The sequence below is a fragment of the Thamnophis sirtalis genome, unplaced genomic scaffold, assembly GCF_051295495.1.
Source record: "Thamnophis sirtalis isolate CommonGarterSnake01/CBP01778 unplaced genomic scaffold, rThaSir2_p1.2 scaffold_2, whole genome shotgun sequence".
Taxonomy (NCBI): domain Eukaryota; kingdom Metazoa; phylum Chordata; class Lepidosauria; order Squamata; family Natricidae; genus Thamnophis; species Thamnophis sirtalis.
Window position 1 is genome coordinate 125657147 of NW_028261382.1, and position 19042 is coordinate 125676188.

General features: G+C 38.4%; 1 protein-coding gene across 1 annotated transcript in view; it reads right to left on the reverse strand.

Moving 5' to 3' along the window:
• Positions 1 to 1009: 1009 nt before the first annotated feature.
• DPY19L4 (dpy-19 like 4) overlaps positions 1010 to 19042 on the reverse strand; it is a 37083-nt gene continuing 19050 nt past the window's right edge. The window contains exons 9-19 of the mRNA XM_087706848.1: positions 18735 to 18866; positions 18546 to 18644; positions 16708 to 16781; positions 14658 to 14816; positions 13811 to 13957; positions 12003 to 12123; positions 10481 to 10537; positions 8260 to 8342; positions 5838 to 5970; positions 5183 to 5341; positions 1010 to 4308 (exon numbers count right to left, since the gene is read on the reverse strand). Of these exons, the coding sequence (XP_087562974.1) occupies positions 4144 to 4308; positions 5183 to 5341; positions 5838 to 5970; positions 8260 to 8342; positions 10481 to 10537; positions 12003 to 12123; positions 13811 to 13957; positions 14658 to 14816; positions 16708 to 16781; positions 18546 to 18644; positions 18735 to 18866 (1329 nt within the window). The 3' untranslated portion in view covers positions 1010 to 4143. The remainder of the gene's footprint in view (positions 4309 to 5182; positions 5342 to 5837; positions 5971 to 8259; positions 8343 to 10480; positions 10538 to 12002; positions 12124 to 13810; positions 13958 to 14657; positions 14817 to 16707; positions 16782 to 18545; positions 18645 to 18734; positions 18867 to 19042) is intronic.

The window sequence follows — 19042 nt, forward strand, 5'->3', positions numbered from 1 at the left end:
TTTTTGCTTTGAAATAAGCAGAAATTGGCAGTTTTGATGTGATATGGTGAGTGCCTTGAATTTTTTAGCAGCTCTTTTACTGTAGAAAGAAAGACCCAGAATTACCTTTTTTCTTACCTTTCTCCTTCCTAAGATCAAAATGTTATCCCTTCTTTTCACATTTAAACATGCTTGTATCCCTCATTGGCCTAATTAACTGGGTGTTTTCCCTGTGGATATTGCAGGACAATTATGGTGTTGTTGCATTTATCAATGGCTGTAAATGCCTTCTAAAGATGCAGGATTGAAATTCCAGAAATCGTAATCTAACAAAACTAAAAGGTACTAGGGCAGGGGTGTCCAACTTACGTTGTCACGGCGGCATCAACATGACCTATCAGGACTTTTCCCTCTTCGCTAAATTGGGCATGGTCAGTGTGTGACGCATCCAGCCCATGGGCCGGGAGTTTGACAGCCCTAGACTAGGGAAAGCAACTAATTATTTAAGCAATACAACATATGCTTTGTAGAAACCCTGGTTTCAAATTTGCAACCACAAAGAGGGATCATTTCAACCATTTGCACCTGAATGATATCAAATTAGACTGCTAGGTGGTATGATTGTCTAAAACAGCAAGCTATGTTCCCATGACAGCATATGTCTCTCTAACATATTTCCAGTAAAATCATGCTTCTTAATAGACTGAATGCATTGCATTTTAACAATACTTTTAAAAAGTTTTCAGAAGAAAGGGAGGATAATTGAAGCAACTATCTGTGCGGAGGAGGATGGCTGTGTTCACATAAAGTTAAACCCTGAAGCAGACAACCTCTTTATACATTTAAGTGAATACAGAAAAATCACTCTGCCTAAAAGGATATGGCCTATACACCTTCCTTATGGTTACTGTTACTATTATCAACCACTATATATTTCTCCTTTCTGTAACGACTTCTTAAAACCAAATTCAAGACAAGGTCTTGTTTTGTGGATTTCCTCAGGAAAAAAAATCTGCAAAGTGCACAAAGGTTTGAGTTTTGAATTTTTTAAAAAGAGAAGTTTACAAGGCACATTCTCCAACAGCATTGCAATACTGACAGCCAAGGTTTAGATGTTTGAGTATATGTGTTTTCAACAGCTATAATTATTTTTGAACTATATTAAGTGCGGGGAATACATACTTGTCATGCTTACATGATTTCACAATCTTGTTATTTTCCAAATCCTGAAGGAATACCAAAAAATTAAACACAATTCCCTAAAAACTCCCAACACTTAATTCAGAAACCAGAAACGGAATTTAACATTGTTATGGCTGAGCATTGGTCTCCATAAGCCTTTAAGAGCTGCTTTTTTAACATTACAAACTCCTTTTCAAAAGCATCTCATTACAACTCAGCATTTTAAGAGATTTCACAACTTGAAAGTACTTATCCTTCAGTTCAAGCATAACCAGTGAAGTATGGGAAGACTCCCATTATTTAAATTATAAGACACACTGACACTTAAAGAGAGAGATACATGTTTCTTGCTCCTCTGCTCAGAACTGAGAATACACAGAACTGTAAAATTTTGCAACATAAATGTGTTACTATTCTCTTAAACTTTTACAATACTCCGCACTGGGAATAGTATTCAAAAGGAACTCATTTTAGGATTGTGAAATTTTAACTGCACTGGTTGGAAGGGCTGGGATTCGTGAAAGGCCAATCCAATCCAACCATTTCAGAGAATTAGAATTTGTGTTCAAAATTCAAGACCACCAAACAAAATACTATTAGCTTCTATCTATATATTTCTATAGGCTTCACAAATAAAAATAAAAGAAAATAGCTGAATACCAAATGAGCAGAAGCATTTAAGAGCACCATTTCTCATCTCTCCCTCAAATGTCACAACACTACGTTTAGCAGCAGTACTGCAAAGTTAATTTCTCTTAGAAATTAAAGCAAATGTATCTTTCGTTAACTTATTGCTACCACATAAAAGCACGGAGACATAAACTTGTACAGAAATAAATGACTGTAATATTAAAGAAAATTACATTTCAATGCATTTCAGATTTTCGTCCCTTTTAAGATAATTTTACTCAAAACCCATACTACATCAAGTTCTTTAAAGTGATTTGGATTACACTGAAGATTGGTCTGATCTGAGAAAGTTGCTCTTCCTTGGAGTAGACAGATTTGGGAGGGATGCACATGGCACTGTGAAGGAGGAAGAGGACACTGCCTACCCAGTCAGATGAGACAGATCAGCCCTGGTGATCAATGGAGTCAGAGATACCATAGCTAGATTGCCTTCACATCCAGCTGATTTGGAGTGATTCTTTATGGCAGGAGGTAGGGCAGCCTGAAGGGAGTGGCCAAAAACATCAAAATGGTATCCTAGCTATGAGACCAAAACCCTACCCTTTTTAACATGCACTAATACATGCACATACAAAAAAAGGACAGGGCTTTGAGTACATGGATGTGGGCACCATCTTGACTTTTTCAGCTTCTGGTATGGATATCCATGGCAGGATATCTCCAAGCTCAATTAAACGTAAAATAAAACAATTACATTTTCAAATTCTTATTTGAAGGATTTTAAGGAGCTTCGACTTCCACAATAAAAGGCAGCATTGATTAGCTTCCCTAAAAATGCCATACAAGACCATGATAAAATATTCACATTTTTTTTCTCTCTGGCTATTTCGTTAAGTATTGTGTAATATTAAAGTCAGAAAAAATATAATTTCAGAATAAAATACTTTTTCAGCAAGTACACTAGGAACATCTTCAGGCCATACATTCAAATAACTGTTTTTAATTCAAGACCATGAGATCAAAAACAGGAAACATTCAGAGAAAAAAAAGTAGAAAAGAAAGTTTAACAATAAAAAAGCTGTGAAGAACAAAATTATACTAAAATATAATAAGAACTTTTACTTTATGAAAGTAAGCCAATTTATGTTATTAGTTTGGTCAGTAATGTCATTTTGACTTCATTTTGCAGAAATATTTTAACCAGACAATTGCCACATTCGGCTGTCAAGCCAGAAATCCAAATTTAATTTTTAAAAAATGAATACGTAAATATTATTTACTTGCTTCACCATTCAAATGGATGAAGAAATAAGGAATAAATAAAATTTAACTGCAGGTACCAAAGTATTCATCAGGATACATAAACAAAATCTGATCTTTTATTTTGGCTTACAAATCCAAATTTATATGGGCATATTATAAAACCAATGAATAGGAGAGTAAATGGGTGGAATACTCTTATTAAGCCACAATGAATAATTTGTCCCGATAATGGCTAGGACAAAATGATAAATGCAAATAATTACACAAAAACATAAGCAACGAACAGAATAATCCCACAAAGTAGCAAGTAGTTGAAGCTAAACTTCTAGAATATGAGCCCTCAACTTTTTCTTATTAAAGGTCGAAATTTTATGTTGGTTCGTTACCTTTTTTAGATAGGACATAAGAGTGCCTAAACTATATGATTTACAGAACTGAAAGGAAATATTTATTTAATTCAACTTATTTAGAATACTATTATTGACTGGGTACCTAAACCAAACCTTTCACCAAACATAAGCGTATAATAATGTTCTACTAAAAATAATAATAAAAAAGACAGCCCCAATTAAGAGAGTTGCTCTCAGCCAACAGCTTAGTCTGCACAGCCTTATTCCTCATTCTATTATTCTCAGTCATTTGTCTCCCTACTTCTTCCATAGTAACAAATTCCAGGAATATAGTGGGATTTCCAAACTATGAAAATAGCGGAACGTTCCCCATCCACCCCACTTCCAAACCCAGATATATGAATATAATTGGAGAATAATGTCCAGCAAATTCTCTTATTCCTTTTTTTGTATTTGCCAACATAAACAAACATAACTAAAAAAAGTAATTGCTATGAAAATCTGGAAAGATGTCTCTTAATTCTTGGAAGACAGTTGTATCCTTTATAGCTCTGGGCATATCTCTCTCTTGTTGTGTCAGTCTGTAATAGTCATGCAGGATACACTATGCAGTTTTCATGTAGTCAGTGATGTTCCTTTGTGTGCAACTGCAATTTATATGCAATAGAAAAAAGGTTTGTTGGAAACCTTAGCTTTTAAAAAAATTATGCAGAGTCCATCTTCAAAGGATGCAAATATCTCAGGATTGAAAAGATATTATAGAATTGATTTTATATACCAAGTAAGACCTATTCCAGTATACTCGTGTGAAGTAATTAACATATGGAGAATAGTTCATTTTGATCTCCTGACAAAACCGCCCATATTTTGAGTAGCCAGAGCTGTCATTTTCTTCATAATAAACCTAGAGGAAAACAAGAAAACAATAAAGAACAAAATATGTATTTAACTTCAGTGAGGAATCAAACACATTTTATATTGGAATCCTTAATTAAACTCATGTTTGTAATGCCAATGTGAAAGTAGCAATATTACTACAATATTAGGTTCCAGTGAAAGCACTTTATTCAAAAAGGAGCAATTTTTAAGTGTTATATGCATGTAACCAGTTAATTTGTTTGCTTTTTAAGACTTTTATTCCACTGTTTTTTTTCATACACAACGCAAGGTGAGAATCCTACCAATATCCCTTCTCCATCTAATTTTCCCTATAACAACCACCCGGTGAGCTGAGCTGAGCTGAGAATGACTGGTTTTGCCAAAGGAGGAACTAGAATTTATAGTTTTCTGATTTCTAGGTCACCATCTTAACCAATACTAGTAGTGTTTGATTTAAGACTACTTACTCCGAGATCAGTTATGACAATTTTGAATGAAGAGGACTTAAAACTGAGGAATTTGTTCTTTCACTGTGTGTGTGTGTGTGTGTGTGTGTGTGTGTGTGTGTGTGTGTGCGTGTGTGTGTGTGTGTAGCATTCAGATTGTGGCATTGGGCTAAATCAAAAGAACTCAGTTTCAATGTACTGCTCAGCTATGATTACTTTCTATGACTGCTTTTCAGAATATTATAAAGGTTATACAGATGAATAGTCCCATGTAATATGTATCTCATGTAATATTTATCCATAGCAATCACCATTGAGCAAGTAGATCTTGCTTCCGAAAAAAATGTACCAGATTTGGCTCACTGGTTTGTAATACACTTTACTACGCAAATTATTAATGTATCCTGTAAACTACAAGAGCTGGTGGCTGAATTATGTCACACTACTACTTACATGACCATTGGCAATATCCAATAAGTCTTTAACTCTACATCCTCTCACTGGTCCAACTTCATTGCAAATGGAATCTTCTATGACCAGATACGTAGCTTTGTAAGATGTGAGTATTTTGTAGATATCTTCAGCTGATCTTTTGGAATAGATCTGAAAAATCTATGGATTTAAAAGATATTTAGTTGAAACTATGCATGTTGGAAGCAACAGCTGGTTATCAGTTTGGAAGAGAAGATGAGGGGACTGGGCTCTCCCCAGCTTAATCCAAAAAGATGAGGAATTATTGGATTGTCTATAGGCAGTGCTTATGGACAAGCCATAGTATCTAGAAGCTCCCCAGAATATAAAGTAAAGCTAGATGGGAGGTGGCAAAGAGATGGGAAAATGTGACATAAAGGACTATATGTGTATGTGTGTGTGTGTGTCTGTAGTTTCAGAATAGATTTCAATGCCTTCCTGGGAGGAATCTATCTGGACTTCTGGATAAAGAGCAGCTGCCACAAGCTGCAGAGATTGAGAAAGAATATTTTACATTATGTATGAATATTGTACATTGTACATCTATGAAATTTGAGTTCAGGTTATCTGAAAAAAGTTCCAGTTATAGTTTTACATGCAAGGCACCTGCTCTCTTAGAGGGTAAACGGAGACTCACATTTTCATTTCTCTTTTGCAGGTCATCATCATTATACAGGGGTAGATTTGTCACCATCCATCCAGTGCACAGTCTGATTGCACCCATTAACTGTGGACTTCCAGCAAAGACAGCAGCAATAGGAGCCTGCCTTCTGTAAAAAATAATAATAATGAGGCCTTGCCTCTCACACATTCTGTGAAGAATTCCATAAAAACACATGTAGAACTCAGAAATCCTGTTTGAGCCAGATTTTGTTCCTGAGTGTAAAGGTCAGTTCTTAGTAAGAATCCAGATGGTGGTTTTATAAATAGCTCACCCGTAACTAGCAAAAAGACCTGCCTCCTTGCCAGTTCACAGAAAAGTCATTATTACGAAATTACAGAAGGATTGGCCCAATTGATTTAGGGGACAAAAGACTTCTAATGCTGGTAACCTAATCCCCATGACTTCAATAAACCTTAAAACAATTCTGCAGGTTTATGCCTAGAAAAAGGATTGCTTCCCCAAAGCCTGGCACTTAATGGCCCATAAGAAACTATAGTCAGTGGTACTTTGGCACAGCTTCCAGCTGATCACAACTTTACCTACACATGTTTATATAACTTCATAAAATCTGTGGTGGCCATGGCAGCGGCCTGCGAAGCTGGCAGCAGATTTGGACAGTGAAGAGGGGGGTGGGGGAGTGGGCCAGTCCTGGAGTCTGGGAAAGGCTCTGATGATGGCTCTCTTGGAGTCAGAGAGGGGCCAGAGCCGGATGCCAGTTATCAGCTGCCTTCAGAGGCAGACACCTGTGAGGCAGACAAACAGATGGAGCCTGTTCCCAGTGTGCTCATGCGCAGAGTTGCCAGACGAAGGGAACAGCTAAAGAACAGGGGTCGACTTGGGAGTAAGGCCACAGGTGGACAATGAATGGCCCCTCCCAAAGGAAATAAAAGAGGAGACAAAGTGGAGTGGAGTTTGCAGGAGAGTATTAATTCGCTTAATTGGTTCGTGACTCTCTGAGAATCATTGCCAAGTTTGAAGATATTGATCTGTCAGCTCTCCAAGCCAGATAAGGTCTGTGACTGTAAATCCTCCCTTGAAAGACTTTGCTGGATGTGAATGAGCAGAATTCACAGTAAAGTAATAAAAGGGTTTTTTGTCGGGACAAGGAGTTTGCTTCATGCTCTTGGGAAGACTAGGTCAGAACAAAATCTGGCAATGTGTTCCTTGCAGTCCTGCCTCTGAAACATTTTTGATTGGATATGTAGCTTTATTACTTTGTTTCCCTGACTGAAAATGTTTTTGTTTTTAAGCTGCTGAATAGTTTGGACCTATGTCAGCGATAGACATGTCCTACCTTCCTTCTTATCTCATGTAAACTGAACTGTTTTGTGCTGGTGTGAGTTCCTGGCTTGTTTAAAAAGAAAACAAGTCAAAGTTCCTGATTCAAATATCAATGCTAAAGAAACGATGGTTTGTACAAATGTATCATGATAGTTTGTAAAGCACACCTGGGCACTCTACACCCCATGGGCCATTTGGTTTTTTCTGTGTGGCTTGTGAAAGTAGTGGCGGCAATGGTGGCAGCAGCCCTATTAATTCAGCCCTCTGAACAGTCCCAGTTTCCCAGGTGGCTCCATGGGAAAATTAATTTACAATACAATACAATACCAGAGTGGGAAGGGACCTTGGAGGTCTTCTAGTCCAACCCCCTGCCTAGGCAGGATCCTATACCATTTCAGACAAATGGCTATCCAATATCTTCTTAAAGGCTTCCAGTGTTGGGGCATTCACAACTTCTGGAGGCAAGCTGTTCCACTGATTAATTGTTCTAACTGTCAGGAAATTTCTCCTCAGTTCTAAGTTGCTTCTCTCCTTGATTAGTTTCCACCCATTGCTTCTTGTTCTACCCTCAGGTGCCTTGGAGAATAGTTTGACTCCCTCTTCTTTGTGGCAACCCCTGAGATATTGGAACACTGCTATCACGTCTCTCCTAGTCCTTCTTTCTATTAAACTAGACATACCCAGTTCCTGCAACCGTTCTTCATATGTTTTAGTCTCCAGTCCCCTAATCATCTTTGTTGCTCTTCTCTGCAGTCTTTCTAGAGTCTCCACATCTTTTCTACATTGTGGCGACCAAAACTGAATGCAGTATTCCAAGTATACCAAGGCATTATAAAGTAGTATTGACACTTCAAGTGATACCCACCCCTGTTCTAAGCCTTCTCAATCACCATGTAATAATCAAATTTCAAACATGTGAAAATGAGGGTGTATAAATTAAAGCTCATATGGTTAAGCCACTAAGAATTTTTAATCAGATAACAGTGCTGTAACCCTCAACAAGCCTGGATAAACTCAGAAAAGAACTCGAGCCCACTATGTGATAAATGATGACTGTGAATCATAGATTACCAAAATATTCTGCAGTTAGAAAAAAATAATAAAGATGACTTACTTAATCCAGGTCATGAGTCCTACTGTATCCGGGTCATAAAATTCTTGGAGCTCTGAGAGTTCTGCCATTATCCTAGGAAAAAACTAAAAGGAAGCACCAAGGCTATGAACTGTGGGAAGACAAATTACAAAACTTTAAATAATGCAGGAAAGTGGACTAAAAAACACCTTTCTAGCTTTACCATCAAACCACATTTTACATGCTCAAAAATCCATTTGCTACATACAGCAAAATTCAGTTTCTTTGTCATAACCCACCTAAATAGAAATGCATCGTTTGGGTTCAAGTACATCTAATTAAATCTCATAGTTTATTAATATAAGTACTCCTAGTTTTGTTAATTTATTCAATATCATTCAAAGATCTTTTAAAAACATTATCAGAATTGCATGTGAGATAAAGCTAAAACTTCCTTCAAGCCCAATTCGTGTACCGTATTTTTTGGAGTATAAGACGCATTGGAATATAAAACGCACCAAAGTTTTGAAGAGGCAAATTTTTAAAAAAAGTTTTTGCACTCTGCAAACCTCCTAAAATGGCCCATTTTTCATGAAAACTGGCCCATTTTTTTTCAAAAAAAGGGCATGAATAGCCCTTAGGAGCCTTGTAGAGTGTTCCTTGGAGGGGGGGGCAAAAACAAGCAAATAATGGCCCATTTTTTGCTCATTTCTTCTCTCTGCAGCCCCCAGGAGCTCTCTGAAAACCTCCTACAAGCTATACACGGCCATTTTGGTGAAGGGGGCAGGGTTTCAGGAGGCAAAAAAATGCTGTATTCAGTGTATAAGATGCACCCAGATTTTCAGCCTCTTTTTTGAAGGAAAAAGGTGCTGCTTATGCTCCGAAAAATACAGTAATTTTCTTGGCAGCATTATAGAAAGCTTTTGCCACTGTTATGTTCTAAGATAGTTCTCACTCTAGCTAAAGTGTTTCTCAACCTTGGCAACTTTAAGATTTATTTATTTAGCGTATGGCAAATACATGGACTTATAGTAGTTCAAATGTTAATATCCAGTCCACCCAGTCATTCAAGGACAGGGTGGTCTATATTGAAAAAATCAGACATTGGGCCAGTGTAAGCTCTTGATTCGGACACGTGATGGATATTTTGTTGAGGAGCACCACAGTCACACTGAGGGGTAGAGACAAGACCCTGTTGTGGCCCGCCAGCGGAGCTGGTGGCAGACTCAGACAGTGAGGAGGTTGGGGAGGAACATGGGCCAGTCCTGGAGTCTGGGGAAGGCTCTGACGAGTGCTCTGCATTGAAAGCAGAGATGGGGCCAGGGCCGTCTGACAGTTATCAGCTGCCTTCGGAGTCGGACATCAGTGGGGCAGAAGAGCAGCTGGAGCTTGTTCCCCATGTGCGCATGCACAGAGCTACCAGGAGAAGGGAACAGCTAAGGAACAAGGGTCGACTCAGGAGTAAAGCCACAGCTGGACAATGAACGGCCCCTCCCATAGGGAATAAAGAGGAGCAAAAGGGGAGTAGAGTTTGCAGGAGACAATCAGTTCAATTCATTAGGATGAAGATCTGTTCCTGACTTCTTGCCAAGTATTGTCGGCTACAGAGTGACATTTGGAAGATATCGTCCGGCAGCTCTCCAAGCCTGATAAAGGCCTGTAGTTGTGAAATCTCTTGAAAGACTGTTGGCCAGGACTTTGCTGGAGACTAAATAAAAGGGGTTTTATCAGGATGAGGAGTCGGCTTTGTGCTTTTGGGAAGCCTAGGTCAGAACAGACCCCACTTAAACAATGAGTCCTGGCAAACACCATGTTGGGTATCGATCCTGTTCAGAGTTGACTAAAGCTGGCGAGGAAGGTCAAAACCTGACAACTTTAAGATGTGTGGGCTTCAATTTCCAGAATTCCCCAGCCCGCATGTTCCAAGGTTGGGAAACACTGCTGCAGGCTATCAACCCAGTATTCACTGGATGGTTCCCATCCAAATGTTAACCAAGTCCACTCTTACATCACTTGTGAACCCAAAGTCAGTCAAGTACAGTCATTGTTAAGACAAAAACAATCTAGTTTTATGTTCCATTTTAGTGCTACTGTTTTAGGTGCAGACATTTGGTTAAATTTCTGTGTGCAAGATTGCTATACGTAATGTGGTGAACTGTATCAAAACTCAAGTATTAGCTCTTATCATTAAGTCTTCCAATATTCTGCATAGTTAGGAGGGGGGAAGGCAATATTTATATTGTATATAATATTCTATTCTTACCTCTTTCCACAAACTAAACCCTATAATACCTGGAACAGCCATACTCAGAATGAGACCCTAGAAAAGTAAATAGACAGATAAAAATTGTTATATTTCGGAGTTTCTTTTCAGTCACCACCCATGCAGATTCTTTCAAATCACTACTATACATGTCTCGGGGTACAGTTCTACTTAGGAATACATCCATTGATCTTTCTTTTTTCTTAATAGGCATATGTAAGATTATGTTCTAACATTGACGAAAGATGGCATATAGTGTTCCTTGGAGCAGAGTAGCAGTCCTTAAGTATAAATGGTTCAGCTGTATGAGGAAATCCTCATTTCAGGCTGCCAATACACCACTGTTAAATGGCAAAAGAGTTGTACCTCTAATGTATGTTCAGCTAGGGAAGAGATGTAAAACACATATTATCCAGAAAATACAGAATTGGCAGATGGTAGCTCTACCAGACTTGAGTAGATGATACCTATGCTCAAAAAATGGCCATAGAATGTACAAAAGGAGCACATTTTCAGTTATGTATGTAGCATGTAAGCACATGTAAGCACATTTAAGTCAGCAGACGCACTCATACACACAAGATACCAAAATTCCTGTATTTCTTCAGCTCTAGTGAGACAACCATCAATAAAGTTCAGACATTTACTCAACCAAGTATTCAAATTGCCACATGTTACTACAGCCTCTGCTTTGCAACAAACAGAAGGGGAAGACGACAAGATATAATCTAGCACCCACTTAGTATCCTAAACAGGCTGACAATATAGTCTTTCCTTCTCCAGATTGGTCTTTAGTCCTTGGGAAGGCTATTTCCACAGGCAATCAAGATCACAGAATAAGAACAGTCCCAGAATACCAATACTTCTGTAGCCTCCCTTGGCCAGAGGTGGTATTCAGCCCGTTCTCTCCGGTTTGACCAAACCAGTAGCAATGACTGTGGGAGGCTCCGCCCACCTACCCCGACATAATGTGTGAACACTGTGCATGAGCAGAAGGTGTGTGTGCAGACGAGCGAGTGAGTGAAGTGAGCATGTGAGCAGTGAATCCTACCTCTGGCCATAACTAAGCCATCCATCTGTCACGATCACACTGTAACTCACATTTTGCCTGACCACAAGGCTTCTCTAAACCTATAGCCAAATAACTAATCAAATATACTGCAACAATCATGTTAAAAAATATGCAACTTAAAAATAGTACAAATCTCTACAACCCCAAGTCCTTTCCTATCTTTATCTATAAAAGCCGATGCAGCATGTCCCATCCACAAACCATACCCTTCGAATCCTACCCATATCAATTTTCCTTAAAATAATGACCTCCTAGAAGACTAAGAACAGCCTTTGACCAAGCAACAAAGACTTCATAAAACTGAAGTCTGAACATATCTAGAAGATACCAGGCTAGAAAGACTTGGCTATTTCCTGTCTGCGGACCATGATTTTGATGAGATACAATTTTTATATGCCTATCAGTGAATAAAGCCATTCCTTACAGTCACTGTAAATAAGATGAACTCACCAGCAAAACAGGATGCACAGTTTTCAGTCGGATCCACTTGAAAAGAGTCGTCCAAAGCTCAGGAGAACAGACTCCAAATGCCGCAATCATACAAACATATGGAGTCCATACATATTTCATTCTAGAGAAACAACACAAATCCAGAAAAAAGATAAAGGATGGTACCGATGTGTCAAAAAGGGACAAATTTGACAGAACCTGCTGAACTCGGACTTAAGAAATGAGAAATAGAGTTTAATTTCATCTGCACTATATTAATACTTCCCTGCCAATTCTAGGATAGCTTCATGGGCACCAATTTCATACTGTATGCACAAACAAGAAACAAAATGGAAATCTGTGAGGCATTTGTAACCCTCTGCAAACTTTGCAAACAGACTTCTGGGTAAACTTCCTGTGAAATCCCTGGAAGATTCACCCATGCGTCACTTTTCTTTAAGGTTGGGTAATATCAGATATTATACTAAACAATAAAACAATACTATTATCTTATGAATATGAACATTTGTTATTTAGAAATGTGGTCTTGATTATGTATTTTTGCCTAAATTAGGAAGAGCAGGTAATGTTTCTTACCACATCTGTTCACTCATATATAAGAGGCAGCCTTAGTTCTGTTTTCTAAAGAGCAAATAACAACTGTCCAACCTCTATTAGTTCCAACTCATATGGCCAATGGACATGCCAGAACAGGGGTCCCCAAATTTGGCAACTTTAAGATTTGTGGACTTCAGAATTCTCCAGCCAACTATGCTGGCTGGAGAATTCTGGGAGTTGAAGTCCACAAGTCTTAAATTTGCCAGGTTTGAAGGCCTCTATGCTAGAAGGTGCAACCAAAACATCTCAAGATAGCCTTATATCAGGTCATCCAAGATGTTCAAGAGTTGCTTGCAGAATTTGAAAGAAGGAAAATATAAACACATTACTGGACCTACATAACATTTATTGTAATGAAATACTTTTATATTTAATTACATACAATTAAAATTAAAGCAAATTTTGACCTGGTTTTCCTACTACTCCTTGGGCTCTTGGCAAAGATCAGAGGCAACCCTCATCCATGGTTCTAAAGTCACAGGTTGCCCACCTAAATCTGATACTGCAAGGATTAATGTCAAGGGCAAGAGTCTGTAATGCATTAGATTAAGCTGTATTTTATTTGTAGCCAAAAGTTTGCACAATGACAACTGGTTGTTTGTAATCATTTATTTTAAAGTAATAACAACATAGAAAGTCTTCATCTTTCAGTTTGTTTTTTTCATGGTAGCCAATCAGATGCTTTTGGGAAGAACACAAACATGAGTATGTATTCCTCCTACTATTTCTAGGTAACTATGCAGAGATATTCCATAAGCAATATTAGAAGTAACATAAAGCCAATCACAGTCAGCAGTCATTTATAATCTTACCTCTACCTGATATTTTTATAAATGCCTTTTAAAATAATCTAATTTTGGTGATGCTGCACCTTGTAGGAGCAAACGCTTTAACTTAATTTTCTAATATATTACTAATTCTCATTTCATTTTACACATGCAAAACACACTTTGATGAGTACAGAAGTAATAATGACAAATTCACTTAAACAGAGACTCTCACTGCAGGTCTCCCTACATAACTCTCCTTCCATATAAAGATGCTTGTAATCCAAGCCTGTTATTAACCAGCCACAAGTATTCATTTAAAAATCATTACCACTCTTATCCATGCTCAGGTAATTTTTAAAAAATCCATATGTGTAACATAAACCGTAATATTTTCCACCTTCCCAGTGAAAAGAAATCCATGCAGCCTTCTCACAGACTCACCCTTCCATCATCATAGAAAGCAACCCCAAGGAAACTGTGTGCAATATATGGTAGGCTACTTCTGGTCTCTCACCAATCCCGCCGTCATGTGTGGTTGGCTCGTTGACCCCGCCCTCATTTGTGGTTGGCTCGTTGACTTGTTTATTGCTGTGACATCGGAAGAGAAAGAAAACGGGGTTATCATACCTCTTTCTCTCTCTCTCTTTCTCTAATGGACAATTCAATAACCACCAGACCCAACAATTGTACTCTTCGTTATATTTTCCCTTAAATCCAAACTCTGATGTCTTAATAATAATTCAAGAAAACTGTGTAGCAAAGGAGTTACCCAAGGAAAGAATAAGATACAAACATGCCCGAGCATCCTAAATACATACTATAATGTATTGATCAATAAACAGAGTGTGAATGGATAATGAATTCTGCTCAGTTCAAGAACTTTCTACAAATTCTTGGATTTTTCTAACTATCCAGAAATGCTTTCTAACATCAAGAATTTTTTTAAATAGTCACAAGCTATTTGCAACAGGCTCCAATTATAGATCTGGAAGTATTTGAGGGGAGGGGAAATGGAAGAAAGTCTACAGCAAACGCAAAAACAGCTCATATTCTTTCTACTTAATTTTGAAGATGAAGGACAAAAGTGTTAAACACATATGCAAATATGACATGCAGGTATCGTATTTATACCATATGCAAAGGAAGGTAGAATTCAAATTTAATGCTACCACTTTATTTAGCTTGGGAGCCCCTTACGCAACATGTAATGGGTGTATTATTTACACCAAGTAACTAGTTTCTACAGAAACTACAGAACAAAAATGAAACTTGATAAAAATCAACTTACCCCATTTTCCTAAAAGAAGCCTGACCCACAGAAGCAAGGCAAATAATTAGCACCAAAAGGTAGAATGGCAATAGCGAAGAATGAGTGAGCCGCAGGAAGAAGTCTTGGGATGGTGTCTGAAGTGATTCTTGACAAAGCAGCCAATTAACTGTGAAGTTCCTGTTAATGTCAATGGAAGCGAAACACATTTAATAGCCAGACATGATCCCAGCCAGTCAGAATAACCTGTTGTATTGACTAGATTGGCATGGGAAAGGCTATTCCCTAAATATGTCTTCATTTTGCAGGCATGTTTAAAAGAACAAGCAACAGGGTCACTTACAGAGCTTATTTCACCAGATTTATTTATTTGTTTATTTGTTCATTTTTATGCTGCCCATCTCCTCTATAAACACTGTTTAACAACATCACGGTGAAAACAAAGTGGCTCATTTTGACCTTTCAGTGGCAGACTGGGGATACTCTCCCAAGTAGAACAATGAGAATAAAGAAAAGTGTGTAGCTGTAAATATGCTTTAAGTTAATGTACACTTTAATTGAAATCTAATGTTTTTTTCTCAATTGTTGAATAACTTCTTTGGGTGCCTTAAAATTAAGATTTGAAGGCATGTTTAGGAAAGTCTTAGGGACTGCTCTTACGTTTTCCAGGGGCCAGATGTATGTTTGGCCTGAGTCTATTCAACCCCATTTTATCCAGAATTCTTCCACTCTCACAGCCTGTGGGCATTTCCGTCTTCTACAGAAAGACAACTTCATGCTCTCAGCTGAGGCCACCTTTCCACCTTCTCCTGTACATAAGCATGTTTCTTTCTTCCCAAATGTTCCATCTGCTTCCTCACTTGCTGTCTACCTAACATCTATTTCCAGCTTTGCTTTCCATTTAACTCCTTGATCTGTCTTTTAGCTTCTCCCTCGAGTTTACTAGCCCACAGATCTCACTTAACTAACAGCTACTCCTGAGGTCTCTCACTAAATAAGACATGTTTTGTGGAAACCCACTAGATGATGCTGAATTCTTATTTCTAGCAATCCCAGGGCTGATCAAATTGATGGGGACTCCCAACATAAAAAACATTTCACAAGAAAAAAGCAAATTAAAGGAATACATAAAATTATTCCAGATCTGCTGCTCGGTAATTTATTGTGTTCTTACTGGTATCTGAACCTCAGTTTACAAGGGACTAGTATCTCATCTTTATTCAGCAATTATTCTGGCTTCTAAGTCTTTGCCTACACAGTTCATAGCAAGGACAGAAGCATACATTTTAAAAAGAGCCCAAGATGTCCCAACTGCTAATATCTACTTATGATAACTGCTACTATGTGTGGGCAGAAATGATGCTCAAAACTGATGCAAGGCCTCGTCTGGTGCTTCTAGCACATAATTATGAGGACTGTGCAGGGTTTCCCACTGATTCTCTCAAAGGCCTTGAAGTGTTAATGGAATACCTATCTGCATCATTAAAAGCAGCAATAGCACTTAGACTTATATACCGCTTCACGGTGCTTTTTACAGCCCTCTCTAAGCGGTTTACAGAGTCAGCATATTGCCCCTAACAGTTTGGCTCCTCATTTTACCCACCTCGGAAGGATGGAAGGCTGTGTCAACCTTGAACCTGGTGAGATTTGAACTGCCAAACTGCTGGCAGCCGACAAGTCAGCAGAAGTAACCTGTAGTACTGCATTCTCACCACTGTGCCTCTAAGTAACTGTCAGCTAAAAGTAGCTGTCTCTTTTCACACAGCAGCAGAAGCATTCACAGGAAACATCAGCCTTTGAGAGGACTACAATTGTACTGTTATGTACCACTAATCCCATTTGGAAACCGAATATAAAATGCTGTCTAATAAGTATGTGCTATCTGAGCTGAGGTTGGATTCCCCTTTGTTAAAATTCAGAACATAACTCAAAATATACTGTTTAACAATCCACCATACCTTTTAGAATTGTGCTTATTTATTTCTTTGCTTTATAAACTATCACCATAAAGGGGTATTAAAACTAAAAATAATTATTTTGCAATTTAGGTAGATCATTACTTCAAACTTACTTATTTGTATTTAATCCCAATTTTACTTCAAGAACTTTAATTAAATGCTCATTTTCTTTATGGGAAATAAATCTCTGAAAAAGAAAAGACATACTGCATATAGATAGCATTCTTTTCACTCAGGTAACAGAATTACATGAGATTAGTTAAGTATCATTTGATTACTTGCATTACATTTTCTAACACATTTATGTAACAAAGATTGAAGGGAAGCCTCTATCTGTCAGATACGGTTGCTCTACAGCTGTGCTCTTCACCCACCTATGGAGTCCAACAAGATCTGGAGATCCCGTTAAGAGAAAGACCACAAGAGGAGGGAGTCTTGTAAAGCTCGTTACTGAAGATCTTACTGGAGAGATGAGGTCATGGGTCTAGCTGCAAAAACTGGGAATGTAAGGAACTCACTGTGAAATTTCATTAGCTATTAGCAGTTTCTCAATAAATATATGGGCAGTCCTCGGTTTACAACCACAATAGTGCCCCAAATTCTGTCGCCAAGTGAGTTGTTAAGTCAATTTTGACCCAATTTAAAACCTTTCTTGCCACAGTTTAAGTGAATTACTGCAGTTGTTAGGTTAGTGACACAGTTGTTAAGTGAAACTGACTTCCCTGTTGACTTGGCTTGTCAGAAGGCTGCAAGAGGTGATCGCATGGCCCTGAGAATCTGCAACTGTCATAAATATGAACCAGTTGCCAAGCATCCAAATTTTTATCATGTGACCATGAGGATGCTGCAACAGTCATGAGTGTGGAAAAACACCCATAAATCACTTTTTTCAGTAATGTTGTAACTTTGGTAACTAAACGAACTGTGGTAAGTTAAGGACTACCTACTATCATGTTTTCCCCAAAATAAGACAGGGTCTTATTTTTTTTTACCCCCGAAATAATCACTTGGCCTTATTTTTGGGGAGGTCTTATAATTTTTGTGGTACAGGAGGCAGTGAACGTGGTCACCTCACGGCTGCTGCTGTGTTGCAATATTTTCGGGGAAGGGCTTATTTTAGTGCATACGCTCAAAAGCCCAATTGGGGTTATTATCCGGGAGGTCTTATTTTCAGAGAAACAGGGTATTATAACTCAAAACTGGTTAATGATACTTTGTGATAAGAATTTATGTTCTTGGTTCAGTATCCTTTGTTTTTACTGTACTTTGGTAATAAAAAAAATGGGTAGAGTTTGGGAAGCAGCCCTCCACTTCCTTGTTTTCACTCCCCTCACTCCCCCATTCCCAAATTTTCCCATCAACACTTTAATTCCAAACATGTAAAAAAGCAGCTTAAACACACTGGGAACATTTAATATCTTTTTTCCACTGTACCAGGGGTGGGTTTCAACCGGTTCGCAGCGGTCCCCGCGAACCGGTTGGTCGGCGAACCCGGAAGTAAGTAACTTCCGGGAACGGCAAAGGGCCCACCTGCCCGCCTGCGCTCCTTACCCGGTTTTGACGAGTTCTGCGCTTCCACGCATGCGCAGGACGCATACAGCGCCTGCGCGATCCTCCAGGAGCAGCTGGAGCATCGCACAGACGCTAGTATGCATGCGCACACTGCGCGCGTGCACGAGGACGCTGCCGGCCCGGTTGGAACGGGGCGAGAAACCCACCCCTGCACTGTACTCTATAGTCTTTTCTAATCAAGTATCCTCCAAGGTTGCGTTTTCATTCCTATAACTCTAGTCTACTATTCAGAGAGGTTTGGCTCCATTAACTATTTTACCAGTTAAAAAAACACTGGGAAATAGTTTCATCAGAAGTTTCCTCCTCTCTTGGACCTTACATACGATTTATCTGTATTGTTGTGCACAATTAAATGAAAAAATGTAAAGATAAAGATTACCTTCATTGTAAGATTCAAAGTCACGGTGACCGTGAACACCAAATAAAAATAGATGACTTTCAGCATCCTTGAAAGAAGAGTTCCCTTTTTCATATTCATCTACGAAAAAGCAACAGACCTGTTTATTTCTCGACAGAAACTTTATAATACAGAGAAGTGCATAACTATAAATAATGCCTCCAATCTTACCTGAAGGTATTTTGCCAGCAAGGCTGTGGCAGCAAGGCTTAATAGAGGAGATACTAATAAAGCTGGATTTTCAAATTGTAACACATATCCCAAGAAGAGGGAAAACAGGTAGATTTTATATATTTCATGCACCTACAGATAAAGAAATAAAACATCAACATGCCTTGATTTTTAAGAAATTCTGAGTTGCAGCTGCACAATAATTTGCTCTCTGTCCTTTGTGTGTTTTTTTCCCTAAGCCCACCCCAATCCTACAGATGGCGCTTACAGAAGGCAAAGAAAACAAAGCAGAATCTGAATTTAAAAGT